This window comes from Callospermophilus lateralis, chromosome 4, assembly GCF_048772815.1.
Source record: "Callospermophilus lateralis isolate mCalLat2 chromosome 4, mCalLat2.hap1, whole genome shotgun sequence".
NCBI classification, from domain to species: Eukaryota; Metazoa; Chordata; class Mammalia; order Rodentia; family Sciuridae; genus Callospermophilus; species Callospermophilus lateralis.
In genome coordinates, this window is record NC_135308.1 from 116,415,062 (window position 1) to 116,431,564 (window position 16,503).

The 16,503-nt window shown below is 32.7% G+C and overlaps 1 protein-coding gene across 2 annotated transcripts in view; it reads left to right on the forward strand.

Annotated features, from left to right (window-relative positions):
- Positions 1-16,206, forward strand: part of Tbk1 (TANK binding kinase 1) — a 45,095-nt gene extending 28,889 nt beyond the window's left edge. For both annotated transcript variants that reach the window (XM_076854821.1, XM_076854822.1), the window contains 13 exons: positions 411-607; positions 1,689-1,747; positions 2,129-2,220; positions 4,934-5,035; positions 6,222-6,300; positions 9,527-9,648; positions 9,757-9,833; positions 10,419-10,458; positions 11,026-11,127; positions 11,238-11,334; positions 12,169-12,275; positions 12,416-12,487; positions 15,434-16,206. In XM_076854821.1, coding sequence (XP_076710936.1) covers positions 411-607; positions 1,689-1,747; positions 2,129-2,220; positions 4,934-5,035; positions 6,222-6,300; positions 9,527-9,648; positions 9,757-9,833; positions 10,419-10,458; positions 11,026-11,127; positions 11,238-11,334; positions 12,169-12,275; positions 12,416-12,487; positions 15,434-15,485 — 1,198 coding nt within the window. In that variant the 3' untranslated portion in view covers positions 15,486-16,206. The remainder of the gene's footprint in view (positions 1-410; positions 608-1,688; positions 1,748-2,128; positions 2,221-4,933; positions 5,036-6,221; positions 6,301-9,526; positions 9,649-9,756; positions 9,834-10,418; positions 10,459-11,025; positions 11,128-11,237; positions 11,335-12,168; positions 12,276-12,415; positions 12,488-15,433) is intronic.
- The last annotated feature ends 297 nt before the right edge of the window (positions 16,207-16,503 follow it).

Here is a 16,503-nt window from a genome sequence, read left to right on the forward strand (position 1 = left end):
CCCTCAAGAATTCTAAAATCAGTACTATTTCTATTCCCATATACTGGTGAGGAAACAAAGTACAGACGAATTAAATAACAGCATTGCACAGCAAGAAAGTGGAAGAGCTGGGATTTGAACCTACGTGTCTATGTGACTCAGAATCAGTATTCTTAATGTCTCTGTTATGTTTTCCCCCATCTTTAAACATTAGGAATCTTGTATATTACAAAGGTAAATAAACAGAAAAATATTTTAGAATAGAATTTTCATTTTAGTGGACATTTTAGTATCCACATTAAAAAAAAAAAATGGTATTGTAGGGACTGGCCAAGATCTTAGAAATTAATGTCATTGCACTCAACATTTAAACTAAAATTGTACTACTCATTTGATCTAAAATTACTTTGTCTTCAACTTTTTTTATACAGTGCTACAGTATTTCATGAATTGGTATATAAACAAACCAAAATTATTTCTTCAAATCAAGAACTTATCTATGAAGGACGACGCTTAGTCCTAGAACCTGGAAGACTGGCACAGCATTTCCCTAGAACCACAGAGGAGAATCCTATCTTCGTTGTAAGCCGGGAACCCCTGAGTACCATAGGATTAATATATGAAAAAAGTAAGTTGAGATTTTTCTTGTTCTTATTGTCCATTAAAAAAATACCAAAAATATGTAATTATAAGTGATTGTCATTTTCATAATGTTGATGGTAACATTATTGTAGAACTTATAAATATTATAATTTTGTAAATTAGTCAAAAAGAGAAGTAGTAAAATTGAAAACCTAATAGTCATAATTTGATGTCAATTATTTTGTTTCATATAGTGGTAAAATAGTTTTCATGTATATATTTTACTATAACTCTGCTTTTAAGTTGTGCTGACATGCAGAATTAACCTTTCATATCATAAATGTTAGAAAATATTTATTATATCCAGTGTGTATTCAACATTGTACCAGGCTTTAGAATCTAAGAAAAATTGTATCTACTTTTTTTTAAATTTTTTTTTAGATGTATATAGACACAATACATTTATTGTATTTATTTTTATGTGGTGCTGAGGATCAAACCCAGTGTCTCTCATGCTAGGCAAAGTGCTCTATCACTGAGCCCCAGCCCCAGCCCATATATATCTGCATTCTTTTTTAGTTGTAGATGGACACAATATCTATTTTATTTATTTATTTTTATGTGGTGGTGGTGCTAAAGATTGAACCCTGTGCCTCCCACATGCGAGGCAAGCACTCTACCACTGAGCTACAGCCCTAGCCCTATATCTGCATTCTTAAGATCTGAAATTCTTGAAATCTTAAATTATTCACTCCAAAACATGAATTACCCAGATTTTTACCTTCCTATTTAGAACTTTGGAAACACTGAGCTCATTATGTTGGAATATATTTAAGAAAAAATGAGGGGCTGGGGATATAGCTCAGTTGGTAGACTGCTTGCCTCACGTGTACAAGGCCATAGGTTCAATCCCAGCACCACGAAAAAAGAAAAAGAAAAAAAGAAAGAAAAAATGAGATGCCTTAGAAATATTGAAGGTAATTAGGGCATGAGCATTATTGTTTCACATAGGTTTTTTAAATCAGGAAAAGTACACTAAAGAGTTGACACTGATTTAATTTAGACATTCTGTTTGCCATATAAAGAATAAAATAATTTACTCAGAAATTATCTTTCTGATATTTCAGTTTCCCTCCCTAAAGTACATCCACGTTATGATTTAGATGGGGATGCTAGCATGGCTAAGGTTAGTATTTAATTGAATTATTGTGTAAACATTGAATTATCCTATCAATAGTGAAAGAAATAAAATATATCTTTATAAATGCCTTTGGCTTAGAAAATTATTCATTTAATTAATTACGCTTTCTAGATTGTTTTGTGCTCTCTTCCTTATTTTCTATCCTTTCTTGAACTCATTATAAGAAAATTTTATCGAGACAGTACATGTATAAATAATGTTAAGGATGAAATATTTATTTTAGTTATATCTGCTCTTAGCTTGCTTTTGGTAGTTTATTGTGTTTTTAATTTATCTGATAGAAATATATAGGCTTGAAAATTTTTGTGAAAGTTTTTTTACTCTACCACCGTTGGCACCAAATATTGATTTTTTTTTTTCCATCAGGCAATAACAGGGGTTGTATGTTATGCCTGTAGAATTACCAGTACCTTGCTGCTTTATCAGGAATTAATGCGAAAAGGGATACGATGGTTAATGTAAGTAATAGATGAAAATTTTAAAAGTGATCATCTCATAGACCTCACTAATTAACTGATAATCACCCCATTGTTGATAGTTTACCACTTCAGACTAATTACTTACATGATTAATTTTTTTAAATGTTTTTTTCAGTTGTAGATGGACACAATACATTTAATTTATTTATTTATTTATTTTTATATGGTACTGAGGATTGAACCCAGTGCCTCACACATGCCAGTCGAGAGCTCTACCACCGAGCCACAATCCCAGCCCTTGATTTTTATTATACTATATTTACTTCAGTTAGTTTATAAAACATTTAGAAGCTATTTTTTCACTTATTTCCTACAATAATTTTATGAGATAGGATTGTTAGAATCTGAATATTAAAACTTATACAACATGACAGATGTGGTAGCACACACCTGGAATCTCAGCAACTAGGGTACTGAGGTAGGAGGATCACAAGTTCAAGACCAGCCTCAACGACTTAGCAAAACATTGTCTCAAAATAAAAAAGTACTGAGGATGTAGCTCAATGGTAAAGCACCTCTAGGTTCAATCCCCAGAACCCACCCACTCTGCAAAAAAACCTTACACAACACCTTTACCATGTGATAGCAAATGAATTCCTTTTCCAAAAACAATGACTTGGTTGTCATTATGCTATTTCAAAAGGCCTTTTCATTGTCATGATCCAACGCAAGAATACTTTCCAAGTTTAAATCTTCAGAATAGTCCTTCATTTCTTACCTTTCCCCCAAATGAAGTATATATTCACTTTTTTAAACAGCATTATTGAATATAATTCACATACTATATTATTCACCCATTTAAAATATAAAATTTTTAGTAAGCACAATTTTTAAAAAATATTTTTAGTTGTAAATGGACATAAGAATTTTATTTATTTCATTTTTTTATGTGGTGCTGAGGATCGAACCCAGTTCACGCATGGTAGGCAAGTGCTCTACCACTGAGCCACAACCCCAGCCCAGTATGTATAGTTTTTAGTTGTTTACAGAGTTGTGCAACTATCACCACTTTGTTTAGAACATTTTTTTAATCATACCAGAAAGAACTTTTGCATTCATTGGCCTTCATTCCTTGTTTTACTCCATATCATCCAGTCCTAGGCAACCACTAAATATAGTTAGTTGTTATAGATTTGCCTAGTCCAGATATTTCATATGATATGAATCATACAATATGAATATACACTCACCTTGATAAGTAGTATAAAAGCTATTTTTTTAAAATCACTTCCCAAGTAGTTTTTCTAGAACAGAATATTGATCATCTAAGGATTTTCTTCCTGCAAATGATCCTAATAAATGTAACATGGATATGATTTTGGCCTTTTTTTCTTAACCTGTTATTTATAATGTCATTTTTCCATCTGATAAGCATAAAAATAAGTAGATCTCTTCTGAGAATTATGCTTATTAGCATTCTATACATTGTTTGAAGCATTTGGATTTTGTACATGTATGGTAATGGCTTTGTTGCCAAAAGATGGTAAGAAGTATGTTTTCTGAGCTCACCTCACTGTATGTCATATCCCTGAGCTTAAATGCTTCTGACAATGTGTATATTTTTACCTCGTGCCCATCCCTTCTTGCAAAAATATGTATGAAGTATTCTCTTTTTTACACTTTTATTTTCCTTCCAACATTATGTGAAACCCATAAATACAATAATTTTCAATGTGTTGACATATCCAGTTTCTAAGTTTATTTTCCTATTTTCAATAAGAAGCCTCCTTGTGGAGCTAAAGGTGTAGCTCAGAGGTAGAGCTCATGCCATATGTACCTGAGTTTAATTCCCAAGCATAAATGAATTAATAAAGCCTCCTTATTTTTTACTAAGTGGTTTCTAGAAAGTTTTCATCTTCTCTTGCTATTTTCTATACCAATCACTACATAAAAATTTTCCCCCTTTACTTATTATTTTATGCTTTAATAATTCATGAAAAAATAATTTTTAACTTAGACTGCTGTTGACAGACTTTTTCTGTAAAGAGTCTATAGTGAGTACTTTAGGGTTCGTGGGCCATATGTGGATTTTTCTTTGTTTTGCTCTTATTTCTACAACCTTTCAAAATCTAATATTATCTCATGGGCTATATAAAAACATGCCTAAGACCTTAGTTTGTTGATCCCTGAAATAGACCATAAGCCCTTTAATTATATATTATTTACTCTGTCATCATTCTTCAGAGATCACATTTATTGTTGTAAAGTATCAATTGGGTTGCCAGTGTAGCTCAGTGATAGAGCACTTCCCTGGCATGTGCAAGGCCCTGGGTTCCATCCCCAGCACTGCAAAACAAACAAACAAAAAAAAGGAATAAAAAGAAAGTGTAGGTCAGGCATCAATCTACTATGAGTACTAAAAATTAGTTTTGATGGTATAAAATGTAAATGCTATAGAATTTATTTTTGTATGTTTGAAAATTGAATTGTTATGAGTATCATTTTAATACATTAGGTTTCTAAAGTGCTAAACTTTGTACTATGGTTTGTAAAAATAAAGTGCTCTAGATATGTATAACAAATTGGTAACAAATTCTTTTAATGTTGTCCTAATAAGTATAATTTGGCTTTCATAATAAGAATGTCATTATGAAATGTTTTTTGAATAGTAGTATAGCAGTATAATTAGTGATAGACAAGAAAAAATAAATAATTCTTTAGATAAACTAATGGTAATAATGTTATTTTTTAGTGAATTAGTTAAAGATGATTACAATGAAACTGTACACAAAAAGACAGAAGTTGTGATCACATTGGATTTCTGTATCAGAAACATTGAAAAAACTGTGAAAGTGTGAGTAGATTACTTCCTTTTTAATAGTGGTTCAAATATTAAATGTTCCATTTCTGTTTAGTTTACTTAATCATTGTTAGCATGTGGCATGCAGTTCAAATGTTTGTACTATGGAGCAGCTTGTAGGTGAGTGGTTAATTCATCCTAAAGGGGAAGACAGTTTCTCGAAAGCAATGAGCACCATGTCTGTGTACACTCCCTTTGTGAAGGAAAAGGTAGGGGGAGATGGAAACATCTTCTGTCTACTTTTGGTTTACTCTTATATATTAATCTTTTCCCTGAGAAACAGAATGATAATTTAAACTGCCTTCTTTCTAAGCTACAATATTTGTACCACAGAGGAAATATATAAATGAAATTGGTATTTAATATTTACCTCTCTTAATTCTGAAAGATAGTATTTTTACTGTTGTCCTGGTATAAAATTATCGAAAATTAACTTGCCTTTTCTATTTTATGCCTTCATGTGCAAATTTTTAAGTAAAGCACAGTAGTAGCACTCTTATCCTCAAGGGATACATTCTAAGACTCCCAGTACATACCAGAAACCTCAGATAGTACAAAGCCTTTTATATAAGCACTGTAATACAATATCGTGACAGTCGATTTGATAACTGAGGTGGCTACTAAGTGACTAATAGGTTGTTATTAGTCATAATAGGCATATATAGTATGGATATATAGGACAAAAGGATGATTCAGGTCCCGGGCTGGAAAAAGTGAATGTTATATGATTTTATCACACTACTCAATGGCCTAAGATTCAAAACTTGTGAATTATTTCTGGAATTTTTCATGTAATATTTTAAGACCACCATTGACCACCAGAACAAAAGCCATAGAAAGCAAATCCACAGATGAGGAGGAACCACTGCATATAAAATTTCTTCTTCAGGAAGGCATCAGTATATAGACTTTGAATAATTTTTTTATTAAATAGTTATGATGATAAAAACTTAAATACAATTTGTAAACCATCTTTTAAGCAGAGACTTAGACAGGAAGATTGTAAGTTCAAGTCCACCCTGGGAAACTCTTAGCAAGAGCTGGTCTCAAAATGAAAAATAAAAAAGGATGTAGCTCAGTGGTAGAGCATCCCTGGGTTCAATCTTTGATACCACCAAAAAAAAAAAAAAAAAAAAATGTATTCATTTAATTTTTTTTCCTGTGATTTACTTTTATACAGATATGAAAAGTTAATGAAGATCAACCTAGAAGCAACAGAGTTAGGTGAAATTTCAGACATACACACCAAATTGTTGAGAGTAAGTATTTATAAAATTATAGGCTAAGAATCTATTCCTTTTCTGGCAAAATTAGACTTAAAAGTTTCTTAGAGCATTGATATTTCTAAAAATCTCCACAGAAAGGATGTAACTTTTTCCCATCTTCATGGACTTGTTAACAATATTTAAATACCCTTATTGTCTTGACATTCTTTATAACATGTTCAAACTCTTGCTGTACTTATACACATATACACATACATCACTCTACCTCCCTCCCTTTTTTTTTCTCTTTCCTCCCTGCTTTTTGACTTTTAAATCTGTAGTGATATTGTGTTGTTACTGTGGCTATTAAAGCAAATTTATTAAAGTAATTTAACATGTAGTTGGATGTGGGGTGGGTCAACTTGTTTAGAAATAAATGCAAATTAATTAGGACAATATTATCAGATTTTTTCTAAAATAAAAAGTAAAGAAAGATTTGGAATCCTCAAGGCAGTTTCTATCACTAGAAAAAGCAATCAGTGCACAAGTTTCAACTCTGCCAAAAAATGTACTCACATTTCAGGGAGTCTCTGGATCTCTTATTAAAATGTGTTATAGAGGGGCTGGGGTTCTGGCTCAACATAAAGCACTCACCTAGCACATGCGAGGCCCTGGGTTCAATCCTCAGCACCACATAAAAATAAACAAATAAAATAAAGGTATTCTGTCCAACTACAACTAAAAAATAAATATTTAAAAAAAAAATTGTACTATAGATCCAGGTGATGGTGTGCACCTGTAATCCAAGCAACTCAGGAACCTGAGGCAAGAGGATCACGAATTTAAGGCCTGACTGTGCAACTTAGACCCAGTCTCAAAAAATAAAAAGGACTGGGGATGTGATCAGTGATAGAACACCCCTGCGTTCAATTCCTAGTATCACCCTCCCCAAAAAAAGAGTATTGTAGAAGTACATAGAATTATATATTGTACAAATTGACTTTTAATCCCAGAGTTTCCTTTATTTACCTAGCTACTTCTATCTTGCTAGTTAAGGCATTAACTTCTTTGCATCCTTCTGCCTTTTTTTTTTTTCTCCCTCAAAAATGAGCAATTTCATTCATACTCTGTTCATCTCATGGGTTGTTGTACCAGTTAAATTATATAGGTAAAAATACTCCTGCCTGGTGTGGTGGCATACACCTGTAATCCCAACTACTCCAGAGGCTAAGGCAGGAGGATCACAAGTTTGGGGCCAGCCTAAGCAACTTAGCAAGGACCTGTCTAAAATTTATAAATTAAGAGGGCTGGGGATATAGCTCAGTGATAGAATGTCCCTGGGTTCAATCTCCTGTACTAAAAGAAAAAAAAAAAAAAAAAATACTGTACCCTTGCAAGCTTTTAGTATTTAGAGTACTCATAAAATGGATGTTAAATTAAAAGTGAAAAAATTGAGATGAAATTCTTTTCTCTTTTAAACTTAGGCTAGTCTTTAGTTGTTTCTTTTTTATCTTTTTAGTACAGGGGATTGAACTCAGGGACACTTGACCACTGAGCCACATCCCCAGCCCTATTTTATATTTTATTTAGAGACAGGGTCTCACTGAGTTGCTTAGCACCTCACAGTTGCTGAGGCTGGCTCCTGCCTCAGCCTCCCAAGCTGCTGGGATTACAGGCGTGTGCCACCAAGCCCAGCTAGTTGTTTCTTTTTTTTCAGCTTTAGGTCAAGAACAATGACTTTCCAAAATAGTCATAATTGAATAATAGGTTGTGAAGTTTAGTGCATTCTAATCAGCAGTCTTTTTAAGTACAATATAAAATGTCAGAAAGCATCATATCACTGTTTTCTAAAACTTTTAGTTCATTTATTTATACACTTTTTTTTTTTTTTTTTGGTTCCAGAGATTGAACCCAGGGGTACTTAGCCACTAAGCTACATCCTCAGCCCTTTTAATTTTTGTTTTGAGACAGGGCCTCACTAAGTTGCTGAGGCTGGTCTTGAACTCACAATCCCCCTGGCTTAGCCTCCTGAGTTGTGTGATTACAGGCTTGCACCCTCACACCCAGCTTAGTCTTACTTACTATTCCCTTAATATTCATCCGTCATGTGCTTGTAATTTTCCACTCCTCTGTGTAACACTATAAGAAATAACTTTTCCATAAACTATTAATGGAACATTAATATTAAAGAAGACATAAAACATTTTTAAAAAGTGTATATCTGACTATGTAAAAATTTAAAATCTTCATTTGCTAAAAAATGTTAAAAAGCAAGTCAGTTGGGAAAATTTGATAGTTTTTTATAAAAATAGCTCATATGAATTGATAAGGAAAATATTAAATCTGTAGTAAGTAGATAAACAACATTTAGATAATTACAAATAGAAATGTAGTGAAAAACTTAAAGTTTATACTAATATAGTAAAAGAAAATTGCATATTATAATAATAGATACCATTTTTGTCTTTCAAATGATCAAGGCTTAAAAAATTGTAATACCAGTGCTGACCAAAGCGTGGTGAGAAGGTCTCCCTTCACTTTGTTTCTAGTGGTAGTATTACTTAAGACTTTTTCAAAATGAAAAGCAGTAGTGTATATCAGGACCCTTAAAATATTTAAGAGTATTTATTCTTTAAGGCTAACCTTCATTCTTTCTCAAATTTTACAAATATTTAGTTCTGTGGTAGGAAAATGATAAATTTACTAAACTTAAATGAATAGGATCTTAGATGAGGTTTTTTTCATTTTCTGTTTTTAAGAGGAACTACTTTTCTTGAGCTTCTAGAGAGCACAAATCATATGTCCTATACTTTATCCTTGGGACTATGCAAATGGTTCTCCTATTTCATATTCATAATTCTATAATATATAGAATACTAATCATTTTTTATAGAAAAAAAATGTTAGCTGAAGATACATATTTTACATGTCTGTTTTTAAACAGTATTTACTGGACTAGGGTAGTAGAGCTAGTGATAGAGCACTTGCTTAGTGTTCTCCCTAAACGCCCCCTACACACAGACACACAAACACAGAGTATTTACTATATGAAACATTTTATAAAATATTTTAGTACTAGTTAGTGTTATGTTGTGTTATTATATTGTACTCTTGGTGGAAATCAACCTAAGAAACTGCTCTTGTATTTAAAGATGAAAATAATTAATCTGCCCTCACTTGAGGCAGTCTACAAAGAAATGTTCAGACTCCATTGGCACCATGGTTATCATTTCTGACTTCAGCAATCTGGATCTGAACCCACTGGTTTTTATTTATTTAGCTTTCCAGTTCCCAGGGGACGATAGAAACAAGTCTTCAGGATATCGACAGCAGGTTATCTCCAGGTGGACTGCTGACAGATGCATGGGCACATCAGGAAGGCACCCATCCAAAAGACAGAAAGTAGGTTCTGGTTTTATGAGTAGTTTCTGCTCTTATTAATATCCTTTTTCACATTGATTCAATTAATTTAGTTGGGTTTTTTTGTTTTTTGTTTTTCCCTTGATATAGTGTAGAAAAACTACAGGTCTTATTAAACTGCATCACGGAAATTTACTATCAGTTCAAAAAAGACAAAGCAGAACGTAGTAAGTAAAATTTTCTATTTGTTAATCTAATGAATCAGGCTGCCTTGGTAGTTAGTTGTAATTCAGATGGATTAATTTTGTATATTTGTAAGTGTGGCTGCTTGAGTTATTTGTTCCACAGATAGAATTCTGTAAGGAAAGAGGTTGAATATACTAAAAATAACCTTTTGAATAATTTAATTCATAAAATCCAAAGCTTCAGAGCCAGGCAGGTAACAGACAAGAATGAGATTGGCCTGTGAGGACTGAGACTGGAGAGTAGACAGCCCATCTAAGAGGGAGAGCCACTGTTCAGAAAGCCTGGTCCCCAGGTTTCTCATTTCTCAAGAGAAGTTAGAAATACAACTTTTGTTAGAAATATTCCAATCTTTAAGTATTAGCAATTAATTTTTTTTTAATGGTAACACTGTACAGACCAAAGAATAAACCTCTATCTCTAAGTGATATGAAATCCTTAGGCCATAGGTCTGTGACATCTGCTTCAAACTCTTCGCCTTTTTGAAGCAGTAATCTCAAAAAAGGAAAAACAGTGCAAGTAATATTATGATTCTACATTAACAAAAGTATATATTTTCTTATTTCTAGGACTGGCTTACAATGAAGAACAGATCCACAAATTTGACAAGTAAGTGCCTATTTAATTGGTTGTTTTGGTGCTGTTTTGGTTTTCTCTATTAATATGATTCTTCTAAAAATTGTGATTAATTACAATAAAAAAATATATTTTAATCTAAACTTTTAAAGGATTGGTGCTATGGGTGCACATTTTTGAGGCCTCTCCATCTGGTCCCTGGTTGGGAAGTTATCAAGAAAGACAAATGAGAGGGAAGAAAAATCCCTATTCCTCTCAAATCAACTTCTCTCTCATGTGCTCTGATTGCATAAGGGTAGAGCATAGGAAACAGAGGCGAGGACAGTTTATTTTTGTTAACATTCTCCAGTTTGAACTTTCTTTTTCTTCCTTTGCTATGTCTGTCTTAAAAACCTTTGCTTTCTACTATAAATGTTCTAAAGCTACAAAAATTATTATGTATATAAATCTTATATATATTATTATATATATTTGAAAATGTTTAAATATTGGAAGTAGAAACAAGTAGTTACAAGAAACTCATGTAAACCTCTTTAATTATTTTTGATTATTTTTACATGAGCTTCATGTAAACCTCTTCGATTATTTCTAAAATTGTAGGCAAAAACTGTATTACCACGCAACAAAAGCTATGACCCACTTTGCAGATGAATGTGTTAAAAAGTATGAAGCATTTTTGGATAAGTCAGAAGAATGGATGAGGTAAGTAAACTTATTTTGGGGTAATGGTTGGCTAATTACAATATAATGTATATATTTAAGTGAAAATATTTCACTAGACTGCCTACTAATGAATTATTTTTGGTTTTCAGAAAGATGCTTCATCTTAGGAAACAGTTATTATCTCTAACTAATCAGTGTTTTGATATTGAAGAAGAAGTATCAAAGTATCAAGACTATACTAATGAGGTACAGCTTTCAAAAGTATCTAGAATAAAAGCTTTGATCCATTAGGAAAAAATTAAAATTCTTACTTTATGTCTCATAATGATTAAAAAGGGAGAAACAGGACAGGTTTCACATGCCTATATTCATCTGTATTCACCCATTTTTTGGTGTGTACTTTGAGGCAAATTATAAGAATTTTTATGTTTTATAACCAAAAACATCTATTAAACCATTCTTTTGTAGTTCATAACAAAAGTGTTTTTGTTATTGTGTCATGATGGTTTTAAAATAGAAATTTAAAGCTGGGTCCGGGGTTGTGGCTCAGCAGTAGAGCACTCGCCTAGCATGTGTGAGGCCCTGGGTTCGATCCTCAGCACCACATATAAATAAAGGTATTAATTGCATATAAAAGGAGGTGAAGGAAAAGGGGGGAAAAAAAAACAAGGGAGAGAAATGAAGTACAGTAGATGGGGTAGAGAGAGAAGATGGGAGGGGAGGGGAGGGGAGGGGGGATAGTAGAGGATAGGAAAGACAGCAGAATACAACAGACAATAGTATGGCAGTATGTAAAAACATGGATGTGTAACCAATGTGATTCTGCAATCTGTATACGGGGGGAAAATGGGAGTTCATAACCCACTTGAATCAAATGTATGAAATATGATATGTCAAGAGCTATGTAATGTTTTGAACAACTAATAAAAAAAGGTATTGTGTGCAACTACAACTAAAAAATAAATATTAGAAAAAAAATAGAAATTTAAAGCTGTAAATGACTTTACTAAAAGCTAAAATACTTGATCTATGACCTATAGTAAGTATTTTTGTTCTCTTATGTGGTTTTTGATGTTTCAGTTACAAGAAACTCTGCCTCAGAAAATGTTTGCGGCCTCCAGTGGAATCAAACATACCATAACCCCAATTTATCCAAGTTCTAACACCTTAGTGGAAATGACTCTTGGGTAAGAAACTTACTTGGAAATTAAGATATTTTCATTTACTTTAACTTTGGTTTGTAATTTTGCTCTTAAGAATTTTAAAATCTTGATGTTGATTGTGAATACAGTGTTTGATAATGTTAATTAAATATTTTGTATTATAGTATGAAGAAATTGAAGGAAGAGATGGAAGGGGTGGTTAAAGAACTTGCTGAAAATAATCATATTTTAGAAAGGTAAGTAATATAAAACTCATCCTGTGTTGTTGATTTTCTTTGCAGTTGAGTGTGTACACATCTGTGTTTATATCTGTCAGTCTTCTATCAGTGGTTAAGCATTGGGAAGGGAACAAAAATGTCAGAACGTTTATGTTTTCTTCTTTCAGCATGATGATGAATTTGTGATACCTTCTAATAGTTGATTGATTCCATTTTATTGAAGCATTGGTCAATAGAATTATTTGCCTATGTGAATCAGTCCCCTGAAAATATTTCCACGTGACTTTTCATAACATTTGTTCATTAGAACGAAGATTTTAACTTTGCGGATTCAGGGTTGCCTATAGAATAGCTCTCTGATTAGTGCTGAGTAACTTCCAGAACCCTCTGGAAACCTCCTGGCAGGTGAGTGCCACATGGAAATGCAATTCTTTGAAGACCTAGGTGTTTGCTTATCCACAGAATATTAATAGATAAGTCCAAAAGAGAGTTGAAATACATGCAGAGCCAAAAGAAACCACTTTTGGATGGCTGTTTCTCAGATCCTAGTCCCTCAGAGAAATCCAGTCATTTTTGGCTCTGCAGAACGATTTCTCTTTCAGGCCTATAGGTACTCCTCTACACACTCTCACCCTTAAAGTGCTGATAAAATTACCTGTTATATGATGTTGTGTACCTTTGCAGGATACTTTCACACTGTATTGTCTTCCTTCACCTGCTTTACAGCCTAGAGCTGAAGCAGGAAACCAGTCTATTTAACCCTCTCCTTTTGGTTTAAATTGTTTCTGATTTTTAACAATTACAAATTATGATCCAGTGAACATCCTTGTGTATATCTCTTCATGTACTTTATAAGAGTTTTTGAGGGATCAAAATCTAAATGTTTCTAGATGTGAAATTTATGGGTATACACGTTTAAATTTTAAGTTTATTGCCAATTTATTCTTTTAAAGAGTTATATGTTCTAAACAGACAAAACTTACACTTTTATCAACACTGAATGTTATCAGTCTTTTAAATGTTTGCCAATGTTTTTTAGTAAAAATTGAGATCTTCTTTTAGTATATATTTCTTTGGTTAATAGCAATGTTAAACATATCTTTATATATTCAAGTTTTATTTCTTCTGCCTATTAGGGTTTTTGTTTTGTTTTGTTTTAGTTGTAGTTGGACACAATACCTTTATTTTATTTATTTATTTTTATGTGGTGCTGAGGATGGAACCCAGAATCTCACGCATGGTAGGTGACCGCTCTACCACTGAGACACAACTCCAGCCCTAACCTATTAAGTTTTTTTTTAATTATTTTTTTCTATTTGTTGATAGAAAGTAGATAGTAATTATATCACTTTTTTATGGTATCCACTTTGTAATTTCTTCACAATTTTAGCTAAATTCTAAATTTATCCAGTAAGGCTAAAGATTAGAAAGAAGAGACTATTAAGATAAATTCTTAACAAACTTTTATATTGAATCATTATGCCTTAAGGAATGAAATTACCCAATTCCTAAAGTACACCTAGTAAGTCAGTTTATCCTGTGTTTTATTTGCAGATGTTTTTGACAGCATATTAGTAATATAATATCACATAATCTTAACATAAATGTTACGTGACTTCTTAAGATTTAACAGAACTAAAGGGTAGTCATAGTGTTTCAGACCAGAAGTGTTTCAGATTTCAGATTTTTTTTTCAGGTTTTGGAATGTTTGCATATAAATAATGAAATATCATGGAGATGAGACCCAAGTACAAGTACAAAAATTGTATCTCTTTTTGTTTTTTATATACAACTTTACACTTAGGCTGAAGTGAATAATACAATATTTTTAGTGTGCTTGCATTATGACTTCAACTTGTCATAAGGTCAGCTGTGAAATTTTCCTTTTGTGGCCTTATGTTAGGTACTCAGTTTCAGATTTTGAATCATTTCTAGTTTCACATTTTCAGTTTAGGGATGCTCATCCTATAATGGAAGCCAGGTCTTTTGCAGAATATTGTACCGCTGTCTCCACATGGGTATCCCACTGTTACTTCAGTTTTTTGTTTGATTTATCTAAAATTATCCTCCCCAACTTAGTTTCCCCTCTAATTTCCTCATTCTCTTTAGTGGGGCTTTCTTTTTTTTCTATTCCTTTAAACCTAAATTATTTTATGTACATACTTCCTTTACTCCCTCTCAAGTTTGGTGATCTCTCTTCAACATACTTTCACATTTCCCCTCTCCACCCTCATTCAACTTGCTTCTCTCTTCATGTGGAAGTTGTGGTAATAACCTGCTAACCTGTTTCCTTAGCCCCAGGCTCTTCCCATCTCTCATGGGCATTACAGCCAAAATAGTCTTCCAAAGTATTGATGTAGCCATGCTACTTCTTTGGCTCAAATATTTCTAAACAGTTGTTACCTAAAAATTGGAGTCTAAATTTATACTTTCAAGAATATAATGGTCAGTTCCCAGCTTACATGAACCCAACTTTATTTCCCACTGCTCCCCCAAAAAACTTATTGTTCTAGAAAGATTCCATACCTTATCCCTTGAATGTCACACTTCCAACTCCATTTCTTGGCTTATAAATTTTTATGAGAAATATCTGATTCTTAACACTTTCACATTTACATCACTTCCCATTTTCTTTTTTTTTTTTTTTTTAAGTCTTCTCAAGGCACTGAGTTGTGTTTTTTTATCTATTTACGATAATACCACTCTTGTTCAGAAAGAAATAGAATGAATAGTTGCTTAAACCCTTTAAAAATAACTGTTCCTTCCAAAAGTAGTATTCGAAATTCTTTGAAATTTCAGGTTTTAGGGGACAGGGCTACAACTCAGTGGTAGAATGCTTGCCTTGCATGCACAAAGCCCTAGGTTCATTTCCCAGCAATGAAAAACAAACTAACCAGCCAACCTCGGGGACCAAATCAGTGAATCATTTTGAGATTATCTTTTTTCTTTTCTTCTGTGTTTTAGGTTTGGTTCCTTAACCATGGATGGTGGCCTACGCAACGTCGACTGTCTTTAGCTTTCTAAGAAGTTTCAGAAAAATTTCAGTTTGCACAAGATAATGCTGGGATATTAAATGAAAGCCTTTATAGGTGGTCTCTCATTTCTACAATTCAGTATTTGACGTGGTCTTGTAAATATGTATAATATTGTAAATACATAAAATATATAAATTTTTGACTGCTGTTAAGATGTAATTTTGCCTTTTAACATTTATAACTACACGAGGCAGTTTGACCTCAGCAAGCACTAGAAGAAAGCCATGACTGGCTGACAAATTGAGATGCTGGTCCTTCACTCTGATGAAAGCTGGAGAAGTCATATTTCTCCAGCTGCTTATTGGAAAATTTTTAAATGGAACCAAATTGGCATCCTTACAAATCAAAGACTTAAGCAGGTTTGTAAATGGTTAGAATAGAAAGGTGGCTTTTGTGAGTGGGGAGCAGAAGTAAACCACTGTTTTATTGGAGTCATTTTTTTTTTTTTTTTGAGAAGGATAAATGTACATTATTTCATTTTATAAGGTGCCCAGAGCCCAGTTTTCCTCCTGTTTGTTTAATTTCAGATGAATTATTGAACAAAATTTTTAAAGTGAATTAATTACTTTATTCATTTTTGGCCATAAGTGTATAATTGTCATTAAAATTTTAAGGTCATTTCAATTATTTAAAGCTGTATATTTCTTTAATTCTGCTTACTATTTCATGAAAAAAATAAATTTCTCAATTTTAACGTAAAAAGTTCATGTGTTTCTATTTATCCAGTGTGAGAAACAAAAATCATCTTTTTCCCTCCCTTTCCTATAGTGCTAGGAGTTAGCCCAGGGTAGTTCATACAGGGTAGTGCTCGATAGGCAAGAACTCTACCACTGAGGTACATTGCCAGCACAAAAGTTATATGTTGAAAGGTGCATTATGGGTAGTGATGGTAAATTATTCTCAACATACCGAATGGGGTGACGGTTTTGTGTTTCTTATAAACCCACTAATTCCAAGTTCTTTCTTGAATTTATGCTATGCATATTGTAAGGGAATTTT